The sequence below is a fragment of the Hemitrygon akajei genome, chromosome 4, assembly GCF_048418815.1.
Source record: "Hemitrygon akajei chromosome 4, sHemAka1.3, whole genome shotgun sequence".
Lineage (NCBI taxonomy): Eukaryota > Metazoa > Chordata > Chondrichthyes > Myliobatiformes > Dasyatidae > Hemitrygon > Hemitrygon akajei.
Genome location: NC_133127.1, coordinates 62,460,987 through 62,488,251, shown reverse-complemented (window position 1 = coordinate 62,488,251; position 27,265 = coordinate 62,460,987). Strand labels below are relative to the sequence as shown.

Sequence of the window (27,265 nt, the reverse complement as noted above, 5' to 3'; positions counted from 1 at the left end):
TGAAGAGAAGTGCTGATTAAAAATCTTACAGATTTCCTTTGATTCCACAATAGTTTACTGAGGAGAAAATCATGGTTGCTCAAGAAATAATGGAAACAAGCAGTTATGTTTTGGATGTCATACAGATCATCACTGAGCAGGTATATACAGTTCTACAGTGCATTAAGGTAGATAAATCCCCAGGGCCTGACTGATTGCATTCTCTGACTTTGTGCGAGGCCAGAGAAGAAGTTGCAGAGGATCTTGTTGTTATGTTTGCTTTATAATTAGCCATTAGTAAAGTTCCCAAAGACTGGAACGTGACTAATGCTGCTCCAATATTCAAAAAGGGTAATAATGACAAGCCAGGGAACTATTGGCCAGTCAGCCTGATAACAGTAACACATAAGTTACTGGAAGGAATCCTGGGGGATAGGATCTACCGGCATTTGGATGTACAATTTCTGATTAGAAGGAGTGTGTGTGTGTGTGTGTGTGTGTGTGTGTGTGTGTGTGTGTGTGTGTGTGTGTGTGTGTGTGTGTGTGTGTGTGTGTGTGTGTGTGTGTGTGTGTGTGTGTGTGTGTGTGTGTGTGTGTGAGAGAGGCCAGGTTTGATGTACCTTTTAGAGGTTTTAGAAGAGGTAATTAAAGGATAGATGAATATAGGGCAATGGATGCTGTCTATTTGTACTTTAGCAAAGCCTTTCACAAGGTCCTGTAGGCTGGTCTGGAAGGTTAGTGAGAACTAGTTAGGTGGATTCAAAATTGGTTTGGAGGTAGGAAGTAAGAGGTTGTGTTTGAAGGTTGTTGCTCAGAACGGAGCTCAGAGGTCAGTGTGGAACCATTGTTATATAAACTATTTGAGTGAGAATGCACAAGGCTGAGCCAGTAGGTATGTGAATTATGCAATATTAGGAGGATTTGTTAAAAGTGATCAAATAAATTACAGGGATGGTGATTGGATAAGGAAGTGGGCTGAGGAGTGGTAAATGGATTTTAACTTAGACAAGTCTGATGCGATGCATGTTGGAAAGTCAAACCAGATTAGGACTTAAACTATGAATGATAGGGCACGGGGAGTGTAATGGAACCATAAGACCAAGGAATGCAAGTGCATACTTCGTTGAAGTGGTGAAGTAGAGAGGGTGGTGAAAAAGGTGTTTAGCATGCTGGTCTTCATAATCAAGCCATTGAATACAAGAGTTATGATATTATGTTGTTGTTGTTGTTGAAGTCATAGGTGAGGTTGCATTTGAAGTAATGTGTACAATTTCCCCGCTGTTATAGAAAAGATGGGGTTAAATTTGAAAGAATTGTAGCGATGTACTACATACAGAGCTAGAGAAGACACGCAGTCGGTAAGTCGTTTCGAGACTAGTTTATTCAAACTTCGCGGCGCTGGCGTTTAATCCCTAGCGCCCGCCCTCTCCGGGCAGAAATGGCGTCAGGGCTGCATTACCAAAGTCTCCCCCCTTGTGCTGGCTATTTGTGAGCCAGTTTGCCTGCGCAGAAAGTGGGTCGCCACATAACCCCCCCCCCAGAACCGGCGATAGACCCCCCAATGTCCACAGTCTAGATCAGCCTCTGTTTGGGAGGTCTGCCTCTGCGCCGCGGTGCCTGAATCTCGACCGGCTGCGCCAAGTCCACATGGGCTGGTTTGAGTCGGTCCACCGTGAAAACCTCCTCTCTCCCCCCCCAATGTCCAGAACATACGTGGACCCGTTGTTGTTGATCACCTTGAACGGCCCCTCGTACGGCCGCTGTAGCGGTGCCCAGTGTCCGCCCCTTCGTACAAACACAAACTTACAGTTCTGCAGGTCTTTGGGTACATGGGTCAGGGTCTGTCCATGCTGTGAAGTCGGTACGGGGGCCAGGTTGCCGAGCCTTTTGCATAGTCTGTCCAGAACTGCAGCTGATTCCTCCTCTTGCCCCCTTGGGGCTGATATGAACTCTCCTGGGATGGCCTGAGGTGCGCCGTACACCAACTCAGCTGACAAGGGGTGCAGATCCTCTTTGGGCACTGTGCGAATTCCAAGCAGGACCCAGGGAAGCTCGTCCACCCAGTTAGATCCTCTCAGGCGGGCCATGAGAGCCGACTTCAAGTGACGGTGGAAGCATTCCACCAGTCCGTTCGACTGTGGGTGGTAAGCAGTTGTGTGGTGTAGCTGCGTTCCCAACAGGCTGACCACAGCCGACCACAGGCTGGAGGTGAACTGGGTGCCTCTGTCGGAGGTAATGTGGGCCGGTACCCCGAAGCGTGCTACCCAGGTTGCGATCAGTGCTTGGGCACAGGAATCGGCAGATGTGTCGGTGAGCCACCTCGTGAACTGGTCTACCATAGTTCAGAGGTACCGCGCTCCTCGGGACACTGGTAGGGGGCCCATGATATCCACATGAATGTAGTCGAACCTCCGGTGGGTGGGTGCGAACTGCTGCGGCGGGGCTTTAGTGTGCCGCTGCACCTTGGCTGTTTGGCACTGCGCGCATGTTCTGGCCTATTCACTGACCTGCTTGCGAAGTCTGTGCCACGTGAACTTGCTGGAGACCAGCCGGACAGTTGTCCTGATAGATGGGTGTGCCAAACCGTGTATGGAGTCGAAAACTCGCCGTCTCCAGGCTGCCTGGACGATGGGGCGAGGTTGGCCAGTAGCCACGTCACACAGGAGGGTCCTCTCACCCGGGCCTACGAGAAAGTCCTGCAGCTGCAAACCCGAGACTGCGGTCCTGTAGCTGGGCATCTCGTCGTCTGCCTGCTGTGCCTCCGCCAGTGCTGCATAGTCCACCCCCAGGGACAGGGCCTGGACAGCTGGTCTGGAGAGTGGATCCGCCATGACGTTGTCCTTTCCTGAGACATGCTGGATGTCTGTCGTGTACTCGGAGATGTAGGACAGATGTCGCTGTTGGCGAGCCGACCAGGGATCGGACACCTTCGTGAATGCGAAGGTCAACGGTTTGTGGTCCGTGAACGCGGTGAACGGCCTGCCTTCTAAGAAGTACCTGAAATGCCGGATTGCCAGATACAGTGCCAACAGCTCCCGGTTGAAAGCACTGTACTTGAGTTCGGGTGGTCGTAGGTGCTTGCTGAAGAATCCCAGGGGTTGCCAGCGCCCCTCGATGAGCTGCTCCAGCACCCCACCAACTGCTGTGTCAGATGCGTCCACTGTGAGGGCAGTCGGAACATCCGTTCTGGGGTGCACCAGCATCGCGGCATCTGCCAAGGCTTCCTTGGCTTTGACGAAAGTGGCCGTGGCCTCCTCGTCCCAAGTAATGTCCTTGCCTTTACCCACCATCAGGGTGTACAAAGGGTGCATGATACGGGCTGCTGAGGGGAGGAAATGGTGGTAGAAGTTCACCATACCAACGAACTCCTGTAGGCCTTTGACCGTGTTGGGCCGGGCAAAGTGGCGGATCGCGTCTACCTTGGCAGGCAGAGGTGTTGCCCCGTCTTTGGTAATCCTGTGGCCCAGGAAGTCGATGGTATCGAGACCAAACTGGCATTTGGACGGGTTGATCGTGAGGCCGAAATCACTCAGGTGGGAATAGAGCTGGCGAAGGTGGGGCAGATGCTCCTGGCGACTACTGCTGGCTATAAGGATGTCATCCAAATAGATGAACACAAAGTCCAGGTCGCGTCCCACTGTATCCATTAGCCACTGGAACGTCTGTGCGGCATTCTTCAGGCCGAACGGCATTCGGAGGAACTCGAACGAGCCGAACGGGGTGATAAGTGCTGTTTTGGGGATGTCTTCAGGGTGCGCCGGGATTTGATGGTATCCCCAGACGAGGTCTACTTTGGAAAATATTCTTGCCCCATGCAGGTTTGCTGCAAAGTCCTGTATGTGCGGCACGGGGTAGTGGTCTGGAGTGGTAGCCTCGTTCAGTCTGCGGTAGTCGCCGCATGGTCTCCAACCCCCAGCTGCTTTGAGCACCATGTGCAGGGAGGAGGCCCATGGGCTGTCGGACCTCCGTATGATCCCCAATTCCTCCATCCTCTTGAACTCCTCCTTTGCCAGGTGGAGCTTGTCCGGGGGGAGCCTTCGTGCGCGGGCGTGGAGGGGTGGTCCCCGGGTCGGAATGTGGTGCTGTACCCCATGTCTGGGCATGGCTGCTGTGAACTGCGGTGTCAGAATCGATGGAATGTCTGCCAGGATTCTGGTGAATTTGTTGTCGGACAGCATGATGGAGTCCAGGTGTGGGGCTGGCAACTTGGCTTCACCCAGGGAGAACGTCTGGAAAGTCTCAGCATGTACCAGTCTTTTCCCTTGCAAGTCGACCAGCAGGCTGTGAGCTCGCAAGAAGTCCGCCCCCAGGAGTGGTTGGGCCACCGCGGCCAGTATGAAGTCCCACGTGAACCGGCTGACGTCGAACTGCAGCTGCACTGTGCGGGTGCCATAGATCCATATTGTGCTGCCGTTTGCGGCCCTCAGGGTGGGTCCTGGCTTCCTGTTGTGGGTGTCATACCCTGTCGGGGGCAAGACGCTGATTTCCGCTCCAGTGTCGACCAAGAAGCGGCATCCCAACTGTTTGTCCCAGATGTACAAGAGGCTGTCCTAGTGGCCAGCTGCCATAGTCATTAGCGGCAGCTGGCCCTGGCCCTGGCCCTTGCAGGGCAGGCGACAACAGCGGGCTTTTGTGCCCCACCGCTGGTGGTAGAAACACCACTGTTCACTATCCTCCTCACTCCTGCCTCTGTGTTGTGTGCGCCCCCCGCCGGGCCTGGTCTGGTCTGTTGTTGGGTGCGTGGCCTAGTAATCTGACAGACGGATGCCACGCTCTCCCTCTTGGCTTTCCACAGCACGTCTGCCCGGGCCGCCACCTTCCGGGGGTCGCTGAAATCTGCGTCGGTCAGCAGCAGATGTATGTCCTCGGGCAGTTGCTCCAGGAACGCTTGCTCGAACATGAGGCAGGGCTTGTGTCCGTCAGGCAGGGCCAGCATCTCGTTCATCAATGCTGACGGCAGTCTGTCTCCCAAACCGTCTAGGTGAAGCAGGCGGGCACCCCGTTCACACCGTGAGAGGCCAAAGGTCCCAATGAGCAGCGCTTTGAATGCTTCATATTTGCCTTCTTCCGGGGGTGACTGTATGAAATCCGCAACCTGGGCGGCCGTCTCCTGGTCAAGGGTGCTCACCATGTGATAGTAACACGTGGAATCAGAAGATATCTGCTGAATCTGGAACTGGGCTTCTGCTTGGCTAAACCACACGTGTGGTCACAGCGTCCAGAAAGTCGGCAGTTTTAGTGAAACTGCATGAACAGATGAAGAGTCGGTCATCTTTGGTCCAAATCCCATTTGGACCATTGGGGTCACCAATGTAGCGATATACTACATACAGAGCTAGAGACGACACGCAGTCTGTAAGTCGTTTCGAGACTAGTTTATTCAAACTTCACGGCACTGGCATTTAATCCCTAGCGCCCACCCTCTCCGGGTGGAAATGACGTCAGGGGTGCATTACCAAAGTCTCCCACAGAGCACTGGCTATTTGTGAGCCGGTTAGCCTGCGCAGAAAGTGGGTCACGACAGAGTGAAGAAAAAAAATTATGAGGATATTGCCAGGGCTAGAGGAGCTTAGTTACAAGGAGAGATGGGATCTTTATTTCCTGGAATTGGGGAAATGAGGAATGATATTATGGAAGTCATTAGAATTATGAGAGGTAAAGATAAGTTGGATGGTAATAGTCTTCTCCCCAGGGTAGGGGTGTTAAAAAAGGGGGCATAGATGTAAGGTGAGAGGGGAAAGATTGAAAAGGGACCTGAGGGGCAAGGTGAGGTGACATGGTATGAACTGGCAGAGGAATTGGTTGGGGCAGATAAATTAATATCATTTAAAAGGATCTGATTTGGCACATGAAGGTACTGAGCTTAGAAGAATATGACTGAACACAGGAAATTGCAATGGAACCATGTCAGCATGGACTAGTTGGGCCAAAGGGCCTGTATCTGTGCTGTATTGATTCAAAAACTCAATGACTCCAACTTGCTCATACTTAAAACTATTGACAGCAATTCCTGGAAATATTCAGAAGATCAGGGACATCTGTGTGGAGGGAAACATGGAGAGAATGCACATAAGGTTGATGTTAACCTGAACCCTTGACCCTATTTTGCTCTGCGTATACTGCCTGACCTGCTGAGTATTTCCAGCATTTTCTTGCATTGCAAGTTGAACTCTGGCTTGTCAGGTTTCACAGCTTCCAGAAAACACAGCAAATCACCTGAAGAGTGCTATGTTAAAAGCAGCAGTGTCTTTACAGTACTCTGTCAGCCAAGAGAAGAAGGACTGAATCTTCCATTGTCTGATGCATAATTTTTCAGTGTCCTGTAATTGGACCCACTCCACAATGAAGTCTACATCCCCCTTCCATGAATAGCATGAATAACCCTGGGGAATTAGGAATCAGCTATCACCTGTACTAAGCCCTCCCAGTCATCCCAAGTTCTGCACTGCCTTCTCTCATCTTGCTCCTTTGCAATTCCGCTAATCCAGCAGTAAGCATCCTACCTACACCTGAAACGATGGCGCCTCTGAAGTGTGCTGCACAGTCAGAATGGCTTCCAGCATTTGGCTTCCTGAAAAAAAAGAAAAGCATGTTGAGGGTGAGCAAGGGCAAAGCTTCTCAGCATGTCGGTAATAGATTTGTTGAAGAAATCTCCATCCTTTTTCTTGTACTTGTAGCTGACAGCAGAGTGAGCATTCATTGTAGGAATAATTCTCATGCAGTATTCACTTAAATAGCCTGTGTAGTAAGAAGTACACAATATAAATCAGACCATATCTTATTTTAATGTAGTGTTTTCACGAACTGACCATTCTAGTCACTGAACTAACCCATCAGTTTGTCAGACTATGAGAAAGACACTCGGTGGCCACTTTATTAGGTACACTTGCTTTTTAATGCAAATATTTAATCAGTCAAACTTGTGGCAGCAACTCAATGCATAAAAGCAATGACGCATGAGCAGGAGGTTCAGTCGTTCTTCAGACTAAACATCAGAATGGAGAAGAAATGTTATCTAAGTGACTTTGACAGTGGAATGATTGTTTGTGCCAGGTGGGCTGGTTTGAGGATCTCACACACAACGGACGATAGAGCTCATAGAGAATGGTGTGAAAAACAGAAAGCATCCAGTGAGCAGCAGTTCTGTGGGTGAAAACGCCTTGTTCATGAGAAAGGTCAGAGGAGAATGGCGGAACTGATTCAAACTGACAGAAAGATGACAATAACTCAAATAACCACATGTTACAACAGCGGTGTGTAAAACAGCATCTCTGAACATGCAACAAATCAAACCTTGTAATAGTTGAGCTACAACAGCAGAAGACTATGAACGTACAGTCAGTGACCACTTTATCAGGGAGCTCCTGTACCTAATAAAGTGGCCACTAAGCGTATATGTACTTCTAGAACTGAACCATGTCTCTAACCTGTACATAATTTGTAACAATAGGCAACTAATATAGTCTGGCCAAAAACTTTAAAATTACAGTGTTTTCCATCATTACTGCTGAATAGTGACTGCCAATTATCAACATGTTTATTCTCAATAGAGTTTATAGTTCTATTTAATTTGGCAGCTTTACCTCTTAATAGCTGGTAGAGAATGAAAATTAGATGTCAGATAAAGTATGATGTAGTTACACACAGGAAAATACTTGGATTAAATTTCTGCAAGGCCTTTTCCAATTTTCAGCTGTAAGTTCACATATTTGCCAGTTTTCCAATGCATGAAATTAATGCAAGAGAAACAAGAAAACAGTGAAAAATTAGCATTTCAGATTTGCATACAAATATTTTTTTAAATCCTCTTTAATTGATTGAATTGTTTTTCTTGTTACACTCACCTTCACCCCTACTCCATCACCGCTGCCACATCCAACCAATCAGTTCATCTTCTGTTTTAAGTTTTGAAGTTTTCTTGACATCCTGAAAACATCAAAGCGCTTTGCAGACCCCGAGCTTAAGTCTGTATTTTTGGCAAAGTTTGTTTAAGTGCCTTTTATGTATCAAGTCTTATTGTGTTGACTTGAGTGAAATAATCTAAAATGATACTCTGCAGAAATACTGGGAAAGTGTTGCATTGACGAATGTGCTGACTTTATTTCTGTACTGAACTATCACTTTATGACACATTGTCATTTAACGGCCAAAAGATGAAAAAAAAAGAAGGAAGAAAGTTAAAAGGATTGACTGTCCATTCACTTCCATAGATGCTGCCTGCCCTACTGAGTTTCTCCAGCATTTTAGATGTGTTACGCTTGATTTTCGGCATCTGCAGAATCCCTCATACTTATGGTTTGCAGCTCCACTTTGAAGTCTCTTCGAGGAATGGCTATCCTGAAGAAGTTTGAATCTTCCCTTCGATGGGAGTTCAGTGTGACCCTTACACTGGTCCCCCTCTGTGATCTTTGTTAGCTGATCCTACGAAGGGTCCCGGCCTGAAATGTTGGCTGTTCAATCATTTCCATAGATGCTGCCTGGCTTGCTGAGTTCCTCCAGCATTTTAGATGTGTTAAAAAGGAAGAATTAAATGAGGAAAGGAGAAAGGAAAGGAAAGAAGGAAGGAAGTAATGAAGAAAGGAAAGAAGGAGGATAAAAACACTACTTATATAGGATCTTTCATAATTAAAGAATGTCATAGTATGCTCTGCAGTCATAAAATAAATGTGAATTGTACCATTATTATAATTGAGGATATTGTTAGCTCTTCCCTCAGGTTTTCCTATTAATAGTGTGTGTGCAAGCTTCCTAAATAGTCCAATTATGAGAGTTTTAAATAAAGAAATGTGAGAATAAACACCTTCCGAGATTAATTAAAAGAAACCAGAAGGATGATATGGAAGAAATTGGAATGCAACAAATTAAAACGATCATGAATGCACTTCCTGAAAGGATGACAGAAATAGTCTGAATTGTAACAAAGAACCTGGACATTTACTTGAAAAAAGTCCTTGCAATGCTATAGGAAAAGAGCATTGAAGTGGAATAATTGCATTGCTCTTTCATGGTGATCACATTCAGTAGCGAAGTTTTCATGCTTCAATTTATCATAAGCCCATATTCATATCGTACCTGTTTTAAAAGGAAAGACTTGCCTTGGTATGGAAACTGTCCACTTTCATTTCAGAACATCACAATTTTACAGCCAATTTACAATGAATTGTAGTTGCTATTGTGATGCAGGAAACATGCTGCCACATTTCACAGCAGAAGTAAGCACATCTGCAATGTGCAATGACCAACTAAACCTGTTTTAGAAATGCTGATTATGGAATCATTATTGGTCAAGGCTGGAAGATAAAATAATTTACACATGATCAGATATACGTACACTCTGAGGCAAAGCACTGGTGAAAAAAAATGTATGCCTGCCATTGCCATAACAGATGTAAACCTTTCACATTGATCTCAAAATGGATTCCTTGACACCAGAAGTGCCATTAATGCAGATTTTACAGTAAATCACCTCTGTAACTCAGGCACATAAAAACTGTTGAGCTGAAAAATGAAAACTCTGAATCCTTCACTTTCTATTATGATTTAAAAGCATCAATATTTTACACACTTGCAGGTATTTATAAATGATTAATTCCTCTAAAATTGTCCCAATATATAAACCTATAGTGGTGCAGGGTGAATAAATCCTTCAGTTATTGTGTACATTTCCAGTTCTTAATATTCTGATATTGGCAACGTTCCAAGATAAGTCGAATGTTGAGAATCAACCACTTAAATAGTATCTGATGCCAGTACGTTTTCACACCCCCATGCTCACTTTGCACCCAAGTAAGCAAAGTAAAGCACATAATTAAACCAGCACACTGCCCAGATCACAGCTTTGGTGACCTGCGTTCCTGATTCCTGGTGTGTCTCTGTGGAGTGACTGCGTAGGTTTCCTTCTAGTTATCAACACTAATTGGTTTCCTCCCAGCTCCCAAAAATGTACCAGTGGGTAGATTAGTTCAATTTACCCCTAATATGTGGATGAGTGATAGAATATTGTGGGAGTTATTAGGAATGCTGAGATAATAAAATAGTTTTGATCTGAGTTATTGTGAAATTGGGAGCTTGATGGTTGACTTGGGCTTGATAGATTGAAGTTTCCATACTGGTCTCCCTATGACTCTATATGTAAACTAACCATTCCCTTCATCTTGGTTTAGCCCTTCATTCTGAGATCATGTCAAAGTCGAGTTTATTGTTATGCATGCAAGTACATGAATGCACAGCCGCAATGAATAATATACTTGCAGCAGCTTCATAGGCACATAGCATCAAATACACAACTTATACAAGGAAAATATTAAGAAACAACATAAATTAAACACAATTACACAAGAAAGAACACAATTGTAACAAAAGAGCAAAGTCCATTGTAATGCGGAGAGGTCATAGTGGTCATAGTGTTGCTATACTGAGGTAATGATTAGAGTGGTGCAAGTTGATTCAAGAGCCAAATAGTTGAAGGGAGATAGCTATTCATGAAACAGGTGGTGTGAGGCTTCAGACTTCTCTAACTCATACCTTATAGTAGCTGTGAGAAGACAGCATGGTCTGGCCAGTGGAGATATTTAATGATAGATGTTGTTACCTTGAGGTGGTGCCTCCTGTAGATACTTCCAATGGTGTGTAGGGATGTACCTGTGACGTAGTGGGTTGAGCCCATTACTCATTGCAGCTTCTGGCATTCCTTCACATTTGAATTACCATACCATACCTTAATGCAAATTTTCAGGCCACTTTTAACAGTACATCTGTTAATAGTAGAAGTTTGTTAGTGTATTTTGTGGTGAATAATTCTCCTTAACTTTATAAAAAATGACACTGATGCACCTTCTTTGCAAATGCATCTATGTGCTCGATCCAGGACAAATTATCAGATATATTAACAACCAAAAATTTGAAGCTGCTGATCCTCTCCACCTCCAAATGTTGACTGTTGCATATATGCCATACACACAGCTAGTGGAACAATAAGGTTCCCTAATGATGGGATGCTACAGCTAGTTCTGTGACCTTCATGGGTCAAGTATCTTCATTGTGCTATTGCAATTATGGAAGATTAGAGTTGAGAACCATTCTAAACTGTATTGGATTTTCTACATCTGTAAGAAAGTTTGCTTGCCACTTATGACATTGATTCTAATCTCCTAATAAACCAGTAGAGGCCATCCAACATTTCCAGGAAAGAAGCCAATTCCTTAGAAATTCCTTATCTTGATATGTCATCATTCTGTGCATTCGTGTCCTGGTGACTGTGAAATCAATGTCCAAAGACAAGGAAAGTTTCAAGTACCTCCACTCTTCTAATGAATCGTTATTCTTGTGAAAGTTTACCTCCATTTTCCTCTTCATAAATGCTGCCTGACTGGTCCTGCATTCTGTTTTTATTTCAATTTTTTTAACATCTCAAGTTTTTTTTGCTTTTCTGTTCTACTCTCCTACTGTCACCCAATGGATAAATCTGATCCCAGGCCGAAAAGCTCAGATTTAATGTTACATTGGGCCAAAGTCCAATTTGAGGTCAATCCTGGGCACCAAGGTCCAAACAGCTCCCTGACACCATGGAAATGACTAAGCTTGGCTGCTCTCTTGTCAGCATCAACTTTAGAGAGTCCTTAAAACAGATATCGTTGACATGATGATTTGTAAACTTCTTTGAACTGCATGGGAACTTGAAGGAGTTCCAGATAAAGCTGACACTGTGATACAGACGCCCCCAGTATCCCAACTTAAGGGAGTGGGAAATGTTTAACCTTCTTGAAAGGATGAAAAAACAACTTTCAAAAAATGTAGCTTTATGCATTTTTCTGAATGGTCTGCAGTGTTCTTCTGAGAGTTTAATAATCAGATTTTTGAAACGGCTAAGCAAAATATCCTATTTTATGTTGCACAAACAAGAGAAAATCTGCAGATGCTGGAAATCTGAGCAATACACACAAAATGCTGAAGGAACTCAGCAGGCCAGGCAGCATCTATGGAAAAAAGTACAATCGACATTTCAGGCCAAAACCCTGTTTTCTTTTCTTTTCTTTTACTTATGGAATATAACTTCATAAAATGTCCACCATTATAGATGACAGTTTGATCCCACGGACAATTGTGCTCTGGGAACCTGCGTTATACAGTGAAGCTTGTGGTTCTATCCACACATCTGTCCAGCACAAGCTCTATGCAACCCCCATTTGACCCTCCTCATGGTTTGAATGCATTTTAATGAACTTTTGTTAATATGAAATGGTTACCTTACTGGAAATGAAGATGAAGTTGGCATTTTGTTTGAGCAGTGGACAGATGCTCAACCTTTCTGTACACGTGTGTATGTAATGGCATTTACAAATTGTTATTCACACATTGTGTTTCACAATCATATCAATTGCTTGTTTGTAAAGGCTTGTAATGGACACAAATACATCTGCAAGTTACAAATTGTTTGGTTATACAATGCACTGGACTCTGATAATATGGTATGTATCCTACAAGTCATATACTCAAAGAGAAGTACAACACAGAAACAGGCCATTTGGCCCATCTTGTCCTTGTTAAAATCATTTAAACTGCCTACTCTCATTGACCTGCAATGGGACCATAGCCCTCCATACCCCTACATCCATGTACCTGTCCAAATTTCTCTTAAACGTTGAAATAGGGCTCACATGCACTACTTGTGCTGGCAGTTGATTCCACACTCTCACAACCCTCTGAGTGAAGAAATTTCCCCTCATGTTCCCCTCAAACTTCTCACCTTTCACCCTTAACCCATGACTTCTGGTTGTAGGCCCACTCAACCTCAGTGGGCAGGACTTAACAGGAGTGTTCTGCTTGGATAGAGATTTCAGCAGCTGTACCATACAAGTTATAGCATGATCCTAGCAATAAGCAACTTCACCAAATGAAAAAAAACTGCTCAAATAAAATGCAAAACTTCGCCAGATTCGATTAGCTTGTGGTTGTGAATGCTAATGACTTTCTAGAAGATTATTTACTCCATTCATCTGATCAAAAATGAAGGCTAGCATGATTGCAAAAATGAGCCTGTGTACATGGTTCTAACCAGTCAATGACGTGTCCAATGTAAATCAAAATTCATGGCAAATATCATTCATTATTTGGCTACCCAGAATAATGAGCTTGGAGATGTTTAAACTGTGGACACTCCTTGAACCAAGTGCAGACAGACAGAGATGTTAGCTCTTCAAGACTGTTATGGTTTTACATAGTAATTCTCAATTACTAGTCACTCAAGAATGTTAAATTTATTGTGTGTTATCTATTCCAGTCTGCACCAGCCTTAATAGATTTATATCTCAACTGATTTCTTATGACCTTTTTCTGAAGGGTTTTGGTGAAAGATCAACAAATGAGAAAATGCAGCTGTTTTCTCTCATCATGGATGCCACCTGACCTGCTGTGTATTTCCAACATTTTTCTATGTGTGTATCTTGATTGGTCTGAGAAAGCATTTGTGGGGTCACATATTAGGACTCCAGTGAGAAGTAGAGCAAATATTTTGTGAAGAGAAGAAATCTATGTGCTGCTTGTCTCCTGAGAGGCAGTGACCAAGAAAACTCCTTAGAAAGGCTTGTTAATTACATATTTTGCAGCGTTTTTTGTTTAATTATTGCTGTTAGCAACATCTGTCACTTTATGCGTCATTTGTAGGTGTTAGGAGAAAGGGAATTGTCTCCAACTAAATACTACCATTGGCCGCTGAAACGTTATCAACTGGCCTCAGGGGAAGAAATACTAATTGAGTAGGAGTGCAAATCAAATGTTGTGTAATCAGCTGAAACTGTTTACTTTGGTTTTATTTTGTCTTGAGCGGCAGGTTTGTGTTATTAGTGTTTAAATTTCAATAAACTTGATTTTCAGATTTTGCACTTTGTTAGAATGTTTATTCTGGTGCTAACCAAAGCATGAGATCAAAAGAAATTTTGTAGCATTTCAATTAAACTAATCTCACTGATTGGGACAGTAGTTATTTCTAGACATACTTTAATACAAGGTGATGTCATTTTTTAGTTTACTTTCTGTGGTGAACTACATATACCAGAGTGGTTTGCTCCCAACAGACCCCTGCTGACTGCTCCTGTGGCTCCTCCCACAAACCCCTGTATAAAGGCGAATGAGGCCTGAGGCCGGCCCTCATTCTCCAGGATGTTGTGTTGTTCATTCTTCCAGTCAATAAAAGCCGATAACTCTCTTCTTACGTCTCAGAGTGAGTTATTGATGGTGCATCAATTTTATTGACTGGAAGTTTTTAAGCATGGAAACCGTTTTACGTCTGGAACGATTGGATCTGGACCCCCAGGACCCTGAAGCGGCTCTTGCCTTTGAACACTGGCTTGCACGCTTCCACTCTTACTTGGAGAAGGTTCGTGCAACTGACCCTGCTGTTAGGCACAGGATTCTCCTCTCGAGAGTCGCCCCAAAAGTTTATTCCTTCATCAGAGACCTCTCGACCTACGACGGGGCTCTGGCCGCCCTCAAACGACAGTACCTGCGGCCAGTGAACACCGTCTACGCAAGACATCGTTTGGCTACCAAACGGCAGCGGCCTGCGGAATCGTGCGCCGAATTTCTCCGAGCCCTACAGACACTCATGCGGACTTGTGAATGCCAAACGCTCACGGCGGAACAGCATGTGGAACTCTTGGTACGAGACGCCTTTGTGACAGGACTGAGGTCAGTGTATGTGCGGCAGCGTTTGCTGGAAAATCCCGACCTCACCTTACGCTCGGCGATCGAGACGGCCAAAACACTCGAGGCTGCTCTACGCTATGCTGACGCCGTCCAGCCGCGCGATTCCCCGTCGGACTCGTGGATGCCTCAGACCCCGCCGCCGCCGGTTCCCGCGAGCTAATTCGCCAACGCCGCTGCCAGTCACGATTCCACGAACTCCCCGACTCCGTCCGCGTCCGTGGCGGCGTCCCGGCAAACGCCGGGACTCTGTTATTTTTGTGGGCTGGAGAAACATCCTCGAAAACGTTGCACAGCCCGCGAAGCGACCTGCTCCAGCTGTGGAAAACGGGGTCATTTCGCCAGAGTCTGTAAGTCTAAATCGAAAGCGGCGTCGAGCTGCGCTGCGTTTGAGCCGTGGGGGCCGCCATCTTGCATGCCCGGACGTGGGCGGCCATCTTTGCCGGCATCACCGAGCCCCGCCCCCGACTCACCGGTGTTTACCGGGCACCAAGACGGCAGTTCAACTCTGGCCACCGTAACCCTCGACCAAAGCGCCCCACACCAGCTTGCCAGGTCAATGATGGACATCCTGGTGGAGGGCCACAGGACTAGCTGCCTGTTTGACATGGGCAGCACTGAGAGTTTTATTCACCCGGACACAGTGCAACGCTGTGGACTCGTGACACGGCCGGTAAGCCAGAGGGTCACTATGGCTTCTGGGTCGCATTCCGCAGACATCCGGGTGGGTTGTGTAGCGACATTGATGGTGCAGGGCACAGAATATCGGGACTTTGCACTACTGGTCATGCCTCGACTGTGCGCGCCTGTGCTATTGGGGCTGGACTTCCAGAGCCATCTCGAAAGTGTGACTATGGCATATGATGGGCCCCTCCCACCACTCACTGTCAGGAATCCTCAGTTTAGTGGGACTTCGCCATATACCCCGTTACTGCACACACATACACACCGAACCACACGTCCCACCCAGCACCATGCCGATAGCTGTGCTCCTGACACTACTTGCAGCCTCTCCACCCTCAAGATCCCTCCCCCATCGCTGTTCGCCAACCTGACCCCCGACTGTAAACCGGTGGCAACTAAAAGCAGGAGGTACAGCGCAGGGGACAGGGCCTTCATTCAGTCAGAGGTGAAGTGGCTGCTCAGGGAGGGGATCATCGAGCCAAGCACAAGCCCTTGGCGGTCCCAGGTGGTTGTTATTTGGATTGGGCAGAAAAGTAGGATGGTTGTGGACTATAGTCAAACCATCAATAGGTTCACGCAGCTTGACGCGTACCCTCTACCCCGCATCACGGATATGGTCAACCAGATCGCTCAGTACAAGGTGTACTCGACAATAGATCTGAAATCCGCTTATCACCAGCTCCCCATCCGCCCAGAGGACCACTCCTACACCGCCTTCGAGGCGGGCGGCAGGCTCTATCACTTCCTGCGCGTCCCATTTGGTGTCACCAATGGTGTCTCGGTCTTCCAGAGGGAAATGGACCGGATGGTGGACCAGTACAAACTGAAGGCCACATTTCCCTATCTGGATAACATCACCATCTGTGGTCGCGACTGGTCGGATCACGACGCTAACCTCCAATGATTTTTCCAGGTGGCCACGGCTTTGAACCTTACTTATAACAGGGACAAGTGTGTGTTCAGAACCACCCGACTCGCTATCCTTGGGTATCTCGTGGAGAACGGGGTCATTGGCCCTGATCCCGACCGTATGCGCCCCCTGTTAGAACTCCCTCTTCCCACCACTCTCAAAGCCCTCAGACGGTGCCTGGGTTTTTTTTCCTATTACGCCCAATGGGTCCCCCATTACGCCGACAAGGCCCGCCCCCTGGTCAAGTCTACCACTTTTCCCCTCTCTGCTGAGGCCTGCACGGCTTTCAGCTGCATTAAAGGGGACATTATCAAAGCAACGATGCATGCGGTGAACGAGACCATTCCCTTCCAAGTAGAGTGTGACGCCTCCGATTTCGCGCTTGCTGCTACCCTCAATCAGGACGGCAGGCCAGTAGCATTCTTCTCTCGTACCCTTCAAGGCTCTGAAATTCGGCACTCCGCGGTGGAGAAAGAAGCCCAGGCCATAGTGGAAGCTGTTCGGCACTGGAGGCACTATCTTGCCGGCAACAGGTTCACCGTGCTGACCGACCAGCGCTCAGTTGTGTTCCTGTTCAGCAACCAACAGCGGGGCAAAATCAAAAATGATAAACTTTTGCGGTGGAGAATGGAACTCTCCACCTACAACTATGATATCCTGTACCGGCCTGGCAGACTCAATGAGCCCCCCGATGCCCTATCCCGGGGAACGTGTGCTAGCGCACAGCTTGACCAGCTGTATGCCCTTCATGCACAGCTTTGCCATCCGGGGGTTACCCGATTTTACCATTTTGTTAAAGCCCGGAACCTGCCGTACTCCCTGGAGGACATCAGGACGATGACCAGGGACTGCCAAATCTGCGCTGAATGCAAACCGCACTTCTACCGTCCTGACAGGGCGCAACTTGTCAAGGCCACCCGCCCATTTGAGCAACTGAGTGTTGACTTTAAGGGCCCCCTTCCCTCCACCGACCGCAATGTCTATTTTCTCAGTATTATTGACGAGTACTCGTGGTTCCCCTTTGCCATTCCCTGCCCCGACACCTCTACCGCGTCCGTCATAAAAGCCCTGCGCCAGCTCTTCACTCTGTTCGGATATCCCTGCTATATCCACAGTGATAGAGGGTCCTCCTTTATGAGTGACGAGCTGCGCCAGTACCTGCTGGGTAGGGGCATTGCTACTAGTAGGACCACGAGTTACAATCCCCGGGGGAATGGACAGGTGGAGAGGGAGAATGCCACAGTGTGGAAGGCCACACTTTTAGCCCTTAAGTCAAAAGGGTTGCCGGTCTCTCGATGGCAGGAGGTCCTCCCTGAGGCTCTCCACTCTATCCGCTCCCTGTTATGTACGTCCACCAATGCCACCCCTCACGAATGCCTATTCTCTTTTCCCAGGAAGTCTGTCACTGGGACCACCCTACCAGTTTGGCTGACGTCCCTGGGGCCAGTGCTGCTCCGAAAACATGTGAGGAGTAATAAATACTCCCCGCTGGTCGAGAGGGTTCACCTTCTGCATGCTAACCCCCAGTATGCCTACGTGGTCTTGCCTGATGGGCGGGAGGACACGGTCTCTGTCCGCGACCTGGCGCCCGCAGGAGCGGCAGACCACTACCCTGAACACTCCACGGTAACTATGAACCCTGTAACCGAGGTGATACTGCGCACACCATGCCCAGCACAGACTCCTCACGACACTCATGTACCAGACACCTCGTACGCGTATAGTCCGGACGCCTCGCACACACGTGAGGGATCACTGCCACCTGCAGTTAGGCCAGAACCAGCACAACCTCCGTCCCCTGAGCTATCACCACCTCCGGCATCTATGCAATCACCACCTCCGGCACCTGTGCAATCACAGCCAGAACTACGCAGATCGCAGCGACAGATTCGACCACCTGATAGACTTAACCTGTAAATATACTTGTAAGAAACTTCGCCACCTGGGGACTCTTTTCCAACAAAGGGGGGGGGGGTGAATGTGGTGAACTACATATACCAGAGTGGTTTGCTCCCAACAGACCCCTGCTGACTGCTCCTGTGGCTCCTCCCACAAACCCCTGTATAAAGGCGAATGAGGCCTGAGCCCGGCCTCATTCTCCAGGATGTAGTGTTGTTCATTCTTCCAGTCAATAAAAGCTGATAACTCTCTTCTTACGTCTCAGAGTGAGTTATTGATAGTGCATCACTTTCAAAAGACAACTTTGCACTGGATTAAGGAAAAATATTCAGGTCTTTTCAATATTCTTCTTAGTTTTATCTTCTCTGTTCTTCAATTTATACTAAAATCGCTCATCAGTCATTACTATCCTTTGCAAATCCCAATAATTTCTTGTCCAATGTTCACTTTCAAAACTCTCAGTCAACTCTTCTGGTTCCATGTTTCAGCACCAGTCTATGTCTATCTGTGTTACCAGTGCAAGGTCTTTATAATTGACTTAGTCCAGTGCACTGGAAGTCTTTACTCCTCAACGTCTTCCAGTGTATCAGAACCAATAGTCACCACTATGGATGTAAGATCAGTCTTTCAGAGAGTGAACACATCTGACCCAGATGGTGTCCCCGGCTGTTTCCTTAGATCCTGTCCTCAAATGGCAGGGATATCTGCAGATATTTTTAATCTCTCTCTGTTTTAAACTGACATTCCGGCTTGCTTTAAGAGGATCACTATCATCCTAGTACCTAAGAAAAACAAGGTAATATGCCTTAATGATGACTGCCTGGTGGCACTGATAGCCACCATCATAAAGAGCTTCAAGAGACTTGTCATGGCACACACATTAACTGCAGTGTCCCAGACAATTTTGACCTATTGCAATATACCTACTACTGAGAAAGGTCTACAGCAAATAACACCTGTCTGGCCCTCACTCAGCTCTGAAGCATCTAGGCAATAAAGACTCCTTCACCTTCAATACTATAATTTCGAGCAAACTCATCTTCAAATTCCCAGACTTGGGCTTAGAACCTCCCTTTTCAACTGGATCCTTAACTTCCTGACCAACAGACTCCACTTGGTAAGGATGAGCAACACCTCTGCCACAATTATCCTTAACACTGGGTGTCCTATAAGGCTGAGTCCTCAGCTCCCTACTCTGCTCCCTATACAGTCACGATTGCATGGCTAGATTCTGCTTTAACTCTATCTTTAAGTCTGCAGATGATACCACCTTAGTAAGTAGTATCTCAAATAATAATGAGTCCGAGAACAGGAATAAAATGGACAGTCTGTTAATATAGCATCATGACAAAAGAAGTGGTCATTGACTTCAGGAAGGGGGACGGTGTTCATACCACCAGTGCTGAGGATGAGGCATTTGAGGGCTTCAAGTTCTGAGGAGTGAACATTATGAATAGACTGGTCCAACCATGTTGAAGTCACAGCCTAAGGAGCTCACTAATATCTCTACTTCCTAAGGAGACTATAAAAGCTTGGCACGTCCTCTTTGACCCTCACTAATTTTTATTGATGCAGCATGGAAACCATCCTGTCTGGATACATCACATCTTGGTATGGCAATTGTTGTGCTAGTGACCACAACAAACTACGAAGAGGCATGGATACTGACCAGTACACCATGGAAACCACCCTTCCTTCCATGGATTCTACCCACACTTTTCACTGCCTCAGTAAAGCAGCCAGTTTCATCAAGGACTCCACCCACCATTAAAATCCTCACTTCTCCCCCATTCTACAGGCAGAAGACACAAAAGTCAGAAAACACATTCCACCCAGCTTAATGACAGCTTCTATCCTGCTCTTTTAAGACTTCTGAACTGTTGCCTGTACAATAAGATGGATCTTGACCTCACAGTTTACTCTGTTCTGACTTTGCATCTTACTATTTAACTGCACTGTGTTTTTTTCAGTAATTGCAACACTTATTTCTGGAGTCAGTTACAGCTTTACCTTGTACTATCTCAATGTATTGTTGTAATGAATTGATCTATATAAACTGAATGCAAGACAAGTTTATTACTGATTCTAGGCACATGTAGCCATCATAATAATAATAATAGTAAAACAATAAACCAATATATATTTGCCTTACCATATTCCTCTCTACTTTCAAATGTTTTATGAAGGGCCTTGTAACTCTTTGCATTGGAGTCAAGTCCATTTGTTGTTAAATATTTTACAATGGAGTTGAAAAAAATGAAGATGATTTGATAGAAACTGTGGTGAACTACATATACCTGTCTGGACACGCCCCCCACTGACTGCTCCTGTGGCTCCTCCCACGGACCCTGGTATAAAGGCGATTGGGGACTCCACCCCGACCTCAGTCTCCAGGATGCAGTGTGGTGGTCAATTGCTGCTTGTTCTTTCTTCCAGCCAATAAAAGCCTATATCTCACCTCACATCTCCAAGAGTTATTGATAGTGCATCAATTTTATTGGCTGGAAGTTTTAAAACATGGAAAGCTTTTTATGTCCGGAAAAATTACACCTTGATCCTCAAAACTCAGAAGCAGCTCTTGCCTTTGAACTCTGACTTGCATGCTTCCAATCATACCTGGAGGAGGTTCATGCGACTGAGCCCACTGTTATGCACAGAATTCTCCTCTCGAGGGTCACCCCGAAAGTTTACTCACTTATCAGGGACCTGCCGACCTACCAAGGGGCACTGGATGCCCTCAAAAGACAGTACCTGCGGCCGGTGAACACCATCTACGCAAGACATCGCTTAGCGACATGGCAACAGTGACCCAGCGAGTCGAGCGCTGAGTTTCTCCGAGCCCTACAGACACTCGTGTGAGCTTGTGACGGCAAAGGACTGACGGCGGAACAACATGCGGAGCTGCTAGTACAAGACGCCTTCGTTACGGGGATCAGGTCAGTGTACGTGCGCCAGCGGCTGCTGGAAAATGCCGATCTTACCTTACGCTCGGTGATCGAGACGGCCGACACGCTGGAGGCTGCTCTGCACAATGCTGACGCTGTCCAGCCGCGCGATCTCCCGCCGGTTCCGTGGAAACTGCAGACCCCGTCACCCACCACTGCCAGTTGCGAGTCCACCAACTCCCCGAAACCGACCACAGCTGCTGCCAGTCACAAGTCCGTGCAGTGTTACTTCTGCGGACTCGAAAAGCACCCCCAAAAACGCTGCCCAGCCCGAGAAGCGACCTGCTCCCGCTGCGGGAAGAAGGGCCATTTTGCCAAGGTCTGTAAGTCTGAACCACGAGCAGGGTTGGTCAGCGCTGCGTGTGAGGCATGGGGGCTGCCATCTTGCCTGCCTGCCTCGTGCGAGGCATGGGGGCCGCCATCTTGCATGCCCGGATGGGGGCGGCCATCTTTGTCGGCGCCACCTCGCCCCGCCCCCGACCCACGGGTGCTTACCGGGCACCAAGACAGCAGTTCAACTCTGGCCTCCGTAACCCTCAACCAAAGCGCTCCACACCAGCTTGCAAGGTCAATGATGGACATCCTGATGGAGGGGCACAGCACTAGCTGCCTGTTTGACACGGGCAGCACTGAGAGTTTTATTGACCCGGACACGGTGCAACACTGTGGACTCATGGCATGGCCGGTAAGCCAGAGGGTCACCATGGCTTCTGGGTCGCAGTCCACAGACATCCGGGTGGGTTGTGTAGCGACATTGGTGGTGTAGGGCACAGAATATCGGAACTTTGCGCTATTGGTCATGCCTCAACTGTGCGCGCCTGTGCTATTGGGGCTGGACTTCCAGAGCCACCTCGAAAGTTTGGCTATGGCATATGACGGGCCCCTCCCACCACTCACTGTCAGGAATCCTCAGTTTTGTGGGACTTCGTCATATACCCCGCTACTGACCACACACACACACACCGACCCACACATCCCACCCAGCACCATGCCGAAAGCTGCGCTACTGACACCACTTGCAGCCTCTCCACCCTCAAGATCCGTCCCCCACCGCTGTTCGCCAACCTAACCCCCGACTGTAAACCTGTGGCAACTAAAAGCAGGAGGTACAGCGTGGGGGACAGGGCCTTCATTCAGTCGGAATGAAGCAGCTGCTCGGGGAGGGGATCATCGAGCCAAGCACAAGCCCTTGGAGGGCCCAGGTGGTTGTTGTTTGGACCGGGCAGAAAAATAGGATGGTCGTGGACTATAGCCAGACCATCAATAGGTTCACGCAGCTTGACGCGTACCCTCTACCCCGCATCGCGGATATGGTCAACCAGATAGCTCAGTACAAGGTGTACTCGACAATAGATCTGAAATCCGCTTATCACCAGCTCCCCATCCGCCCAGAGGACCGCCCCTACACCGCCTTCGAGGCGGGCGGCAGGCTCTATCACTTCCTGCGCGTCCTCTTCAGTGTCACAAATGGTGTCTCTGTCTTCCAGAGGGAAATGGACCGGATGGTGGACCAGTGCCAACTGAAGGCCACATTTCCCTATCTGGATAACATCACCATCTGTGGTCATGACTGGCCGGATCACAACGCCAACCTCCAACGATTTTTCCAAGTGGCCAAAGCCCTGAACCTCACTTATAACAGGGATAAGTGTGTGCTCGGAACCACCCGACTCGCTATCCTTGGGTATGTCATGGAGAACGGGGTCATTGGCCCTGATCCTGACCGTATGCACCCCCTGTTAGAACTCCCCACCACCCTCAGAGCCCTCAGACCGTGCCTGGGCTTCTTTTTCTATTACGCCCAATGGGTCCCCCATTACGCCGACAAGGCCCGCCCCCTGGTCAAGTCTACCACATTTCCCCTCTCTGCCGAGGCCCGCGCGGCCTTCAGCTGCATTAAAGGGGACATTGCCAAAGCAACGATCCATGCGGTGGACGAGACCATTCCCTTCCAAGTAGAGAGTGACGCCTCCGATTTCACGCTTGCTGCTACCCTCAATCAGGCAGGCAGGCCGGTAGCATTCTTTTCTTGTACCCTTCAAGGCCCTGAAAGTCAGCAGTCTGCGTTGGAGAAAGAAGCCCAGGCCATAGTGGAAGCTATTAGGCACTGGAGGCACTATCTTGCCGGCAAAAGGTTCACCTTGCTGACCAACCAGCGCTCAGTTGCGTTCATGTTCAGCAACCGACAGCGGGGCAAAATCAAAAATGATAAAATTTTGCGGTGGAAAATAGAACTCTCCACCTACAACTATGATATCCTGTATCGGCCTGGAAGGCTCAATGTGCCCCCGATGCCCTATCCCGGGGAGCGTGTGCCAGCGCACAGCTCGACCAGCTATATGCCCTCCATGCACATCTTTGCCACCCGGGGGTCACCCGATTTTACCATTTCGTGAAAGCCCGGAACCTGCCGTACTCCCTTGAGGACATCAGGACGATGACCAGGGACTGCCAAGTCTGCGCTGAGTGCAAACCGCACTTCTACCGTCCTGAAAAGGCGCAACTTATCAAGGCCACCCGCCCCTTTGAGCGTCTGAGTGTTGACTTTAAGGGCCCCCTACCCTCCACCGACCGCAATGTCTACTTTCTCAACATTATCGATGAGTACTCGTGGTTCCCCTTTGCCATCCCCTGCCCCAACACCACTGCCACATCCGTCATAAAAGCCCTGTGCCAGCTCTTCACTCTGTTCGGATATCCCTGCTATATCCACAGTGATAGAGTGACCTCCTTTATGAGTGACGAGCTGCGCCAGTACCTGCTAGCTAGGGGCATTGCTAACAGTAGGACGACAAGCTATAATTTCCGGGGAAATGGACAGGTGGAGAGGGAGAATGCTACAGTGTCAAAAGGGTTGCCAGTCTCTCGATGGCAGGAGGTCCTCCCCGAGGCACTCCACTCTATCCGCTCCCTTTTATGTACGTCCACCAATGCTACCCCTCACGAGTGCCTATTCTCTTTTCCCAGGAAGTCTGCCACTGGGATCACCCTACCGGTTTGGCTGACGTCCCCAGGGCCCGTGCTGCTCCGGAAACATGTGAGGAGCAATAAATACTCCCCGCTGGTCGAGAGGGTTCACCTTCTACATGCGAACCCCCAGTATGCCTACGTGGTCTTACCTGATGGGTGGGAGGACACGGTCTCCGTCCGCGACCTGGCGCCTGCAGGAGCAGCAGACCACTACCCCGAACACTCCACGGTAGCTATGAACCCTGTACCCGAGGTGACACCGTGCACACCGAGCCCTACACAGACTCCTCACGACACTCCTATACCGGGCGTCTCGCACACGCATGAGGGATTACTGACGCCTAGTGGGCTGACACCTCCAGTTAGGCTGGAACCAGCACAACCTCCGTCTCCAGTGCAATCACCACCGGCACCTGTGCAATCACAGCCGGTGCTACATAGATCGCAGCGACAGATTCGACCACCTGATGGACTTAACCTGTAAATATACTTGTAAGAAACTTCGCCCTCTTGGGGACTCTCTTTTAAAACAAAGGGAGAGTGAATGTGGTGAACTACATATACCTGTCTGGACACGCCCCCCTGCTGACTGTTTCTGTGGCTCCTCCCACTGACCATGGCTCCTCCCACGGACCCCGGTATAAAGGCGATTGGGGACTCCGCCCCGGCCTCAGTCTCCAGGATGCAGTGTGGTGGTCAATTGCTGCTTGTTCTTTCTTCCAGCCAATAAAAGCCTATATCTCGCCTCACGTCTCCAAGAGTTATTGATGGTGCATCAGAAACATTAAGCCAAAAGCCAGTTACTATTGATGGCCAGCTGCTGGAAAAAAGCAAGATTTAGTTATCTAGCTCTGCCTACATCTTGCAATGATCTTGAAGACATTTAATCTTTGTGATTACATTTACTGCACAAAGGCCTGAGATTTGCTCTAGGCAGGCCATTAATGAACACCAGGATTATGTCCTGCAAGTGTACTTTATAGGTAATTTTTGACCACGTTTACTCAGTAACTAGGCGGAATGAGCAGCCTACTCATTATTGAACATATTTTAATTTCTAACCCATTATCACAACTTCTTGTAGTGAAAATGTGGGAAATTAGACTTTAAAAAATCTAACAACTGAGTTAAGCAACTTTTTGTTCTCTTAGTGTGAATCATATCTTGTCATTTATGACGTTTTGGTTTCAAATTCCAGGCCAGTCATTGCATGATGGCAAAAAGAACTCTTACTCTTCTATTTGATTCTATGGGTTTGCACACTAATGTTTGATTTCAGTAAGCTGAACTTGCTTGGGTGATCAACTGTATCATGTTATAATGGGAGTATTTAAATTCCAAATTATCCACATTTTGGTGCAATACTTTAATTTTGCTTATCACCTATAAAGAAAACCAAACTATATTGTATAGAACTCAGTTTGACACTGTCTTCTGGAAAATTTTGTTTTTTTTTCAAGACAACTAGACCTTTAAGCATAATTAAAAATATGTAGATCCAGGGCATTGTTTGCTGGTCAATTATAATGTATAGAATCAGAGACTGGTTTATTATCACTGGCATGTGACATGAAATTTGTTAACTTAGCAGCAGCAGTTCAATGCAATACATAAGTTAGATATGGCCCTTGTGGCTAAAGGGACCAGGGGGTATGGAGAGAAAGCAGGTACAGGGTTCCGAGTTGGATGATCAGCCATGATCATACTGAACGGCGGTGCAGGCTCGAAGGGCTGAATGGCCTACTTCTGCACCTATTTTCTAAGTTTCTATGTTTCTATAATCTAGCAGAGAAAAAAATAATAAATAAAATAAAACAATAATAAACAAATAAATCAATTATGCATATTGAATAGATTTTTTTAATGTGCAAAATCAAAAATATTGTACATTAAAAAAAAGTGAGGTAGTGTCCAAAGTTTCAATGTCCATTTACAAATCGGATGGCAGAGGGGAAGAAGCTGTTCCTGAATCACTGAGTGTGTGCCTTCAGGCTTCTGTATCTCCTACCTGATGGTAACAGTGAGAAAATGGCATGCCCTGGGTGCCAGAGGTCCTTAATAATGGAGGCTGCCTTTCTGAGACACTGCTCCCTAAAGATGTCTTCGGTACTTTGTAGGCTAGAACCCAAGATGGAGCTGACTAGATTTACAAGCTTCTGCAGCTTCTTTTGGTCCTGTGCAGTAGCCCCTCCATACCAGACATAGACGCAGCCTGTCAGAATGCTCTCCCTGGTACAACAATCGAAGTTTTTGAGTGTATTTGTTGACATGCCAAATCTCTTCAAACTCCTAATAAAGTATAGTCGCTGTCTTGCCTTCTTTATAACTACATTGATATGTTGGGACCAGGTTAGATCCTCAGAGATCTTGACACCCAGGAACTTGAAGCCACTCGCTCTCTCCACTTCTGATCCCTCTATGAGGATTGGTATGTGTTCCTTCATCTTACCCTTCCTGAAGTCCACAAACAGCTCTTTCATCTTACTGACGTTGGGTGCCATGTTGTTGCTGTGCCACCACTCCACTAGTTGGCACGTCTCACTCCTGTAAGCCCTCTCGTCACCACCTGAGATTCTATCAACAATGGTTGTATCATCAGCAAATGTATAGATGGTATTTGAGCTGTGCCTAGCCACACAGTTATGTGTATATAGAGAGTAGAGCAGTGAGTGGGCTAAGCACACACCCCTGAGGTGCACCAGTGTTGATCGTCAGCGAGGAGGATATGTTATCATCAGTCCGCACAGATTGTGGTCTTCTGGGTAGGAAGTCAAGGATCCAATTGCAGAGGGAGGTACAGAGGCCCAGGTTCTGCAACTTTTCAATGACTATTGTGGGAATGATGGTATTAAATACTGAGTTATAGTCATGTTGTCTAGGTAGTCTAAAGCTTTGTGGAGAGCCATTGAGATAGCATCTGCCATTAACCTATTGTGGTAATAGGCAAATTGCAATGGGTCCAGGTCCTTGCTGAGACAGGAGTTCAGTCTAGTCATAACCAACCTCTCAAAGCATTTCATCACTGTCGATGTGAGTGCTACCGGGTGAAAGTCATTAAAGTAGGCCACATTATTCTTCTTAGGCACTGGTATAATTGTTGACTTTTTGAAGCAAGTGGGAACTTCTGCCCATTGCAGTGAGAGGTTGAAAATGTTCTTGAATACCCCTGCTAGTTGGT

General features: G+C 47.4%; 1 protein-coding gene across 1 annotated transcript; it reads left to right on the top strand.

The window, feature by feature from the left end:
• Positions 1-14,115: 14,115 nt before the first annotated feature.
• LOC140726001 (uncharacterized) lies at positions 14,116-25,301 on the top strand. The gene is given in 7 exon segments (XM_073041902.1): positions 14,116-14,770; positions 15,752-18,017; positions 18,661-18,785; positions 22,156-22,258; positions 22,261-23,397; positions 23,400-24,340; positions 25,239-25,301. Coding segments are annotated over 7 exon segments (5,160 nt in total). The 5' UTR covers positions 14,116-14,245.
• The last annotated feature ends 1,964 nt before the right edge of the window (positions 25,302-27,265 follow it).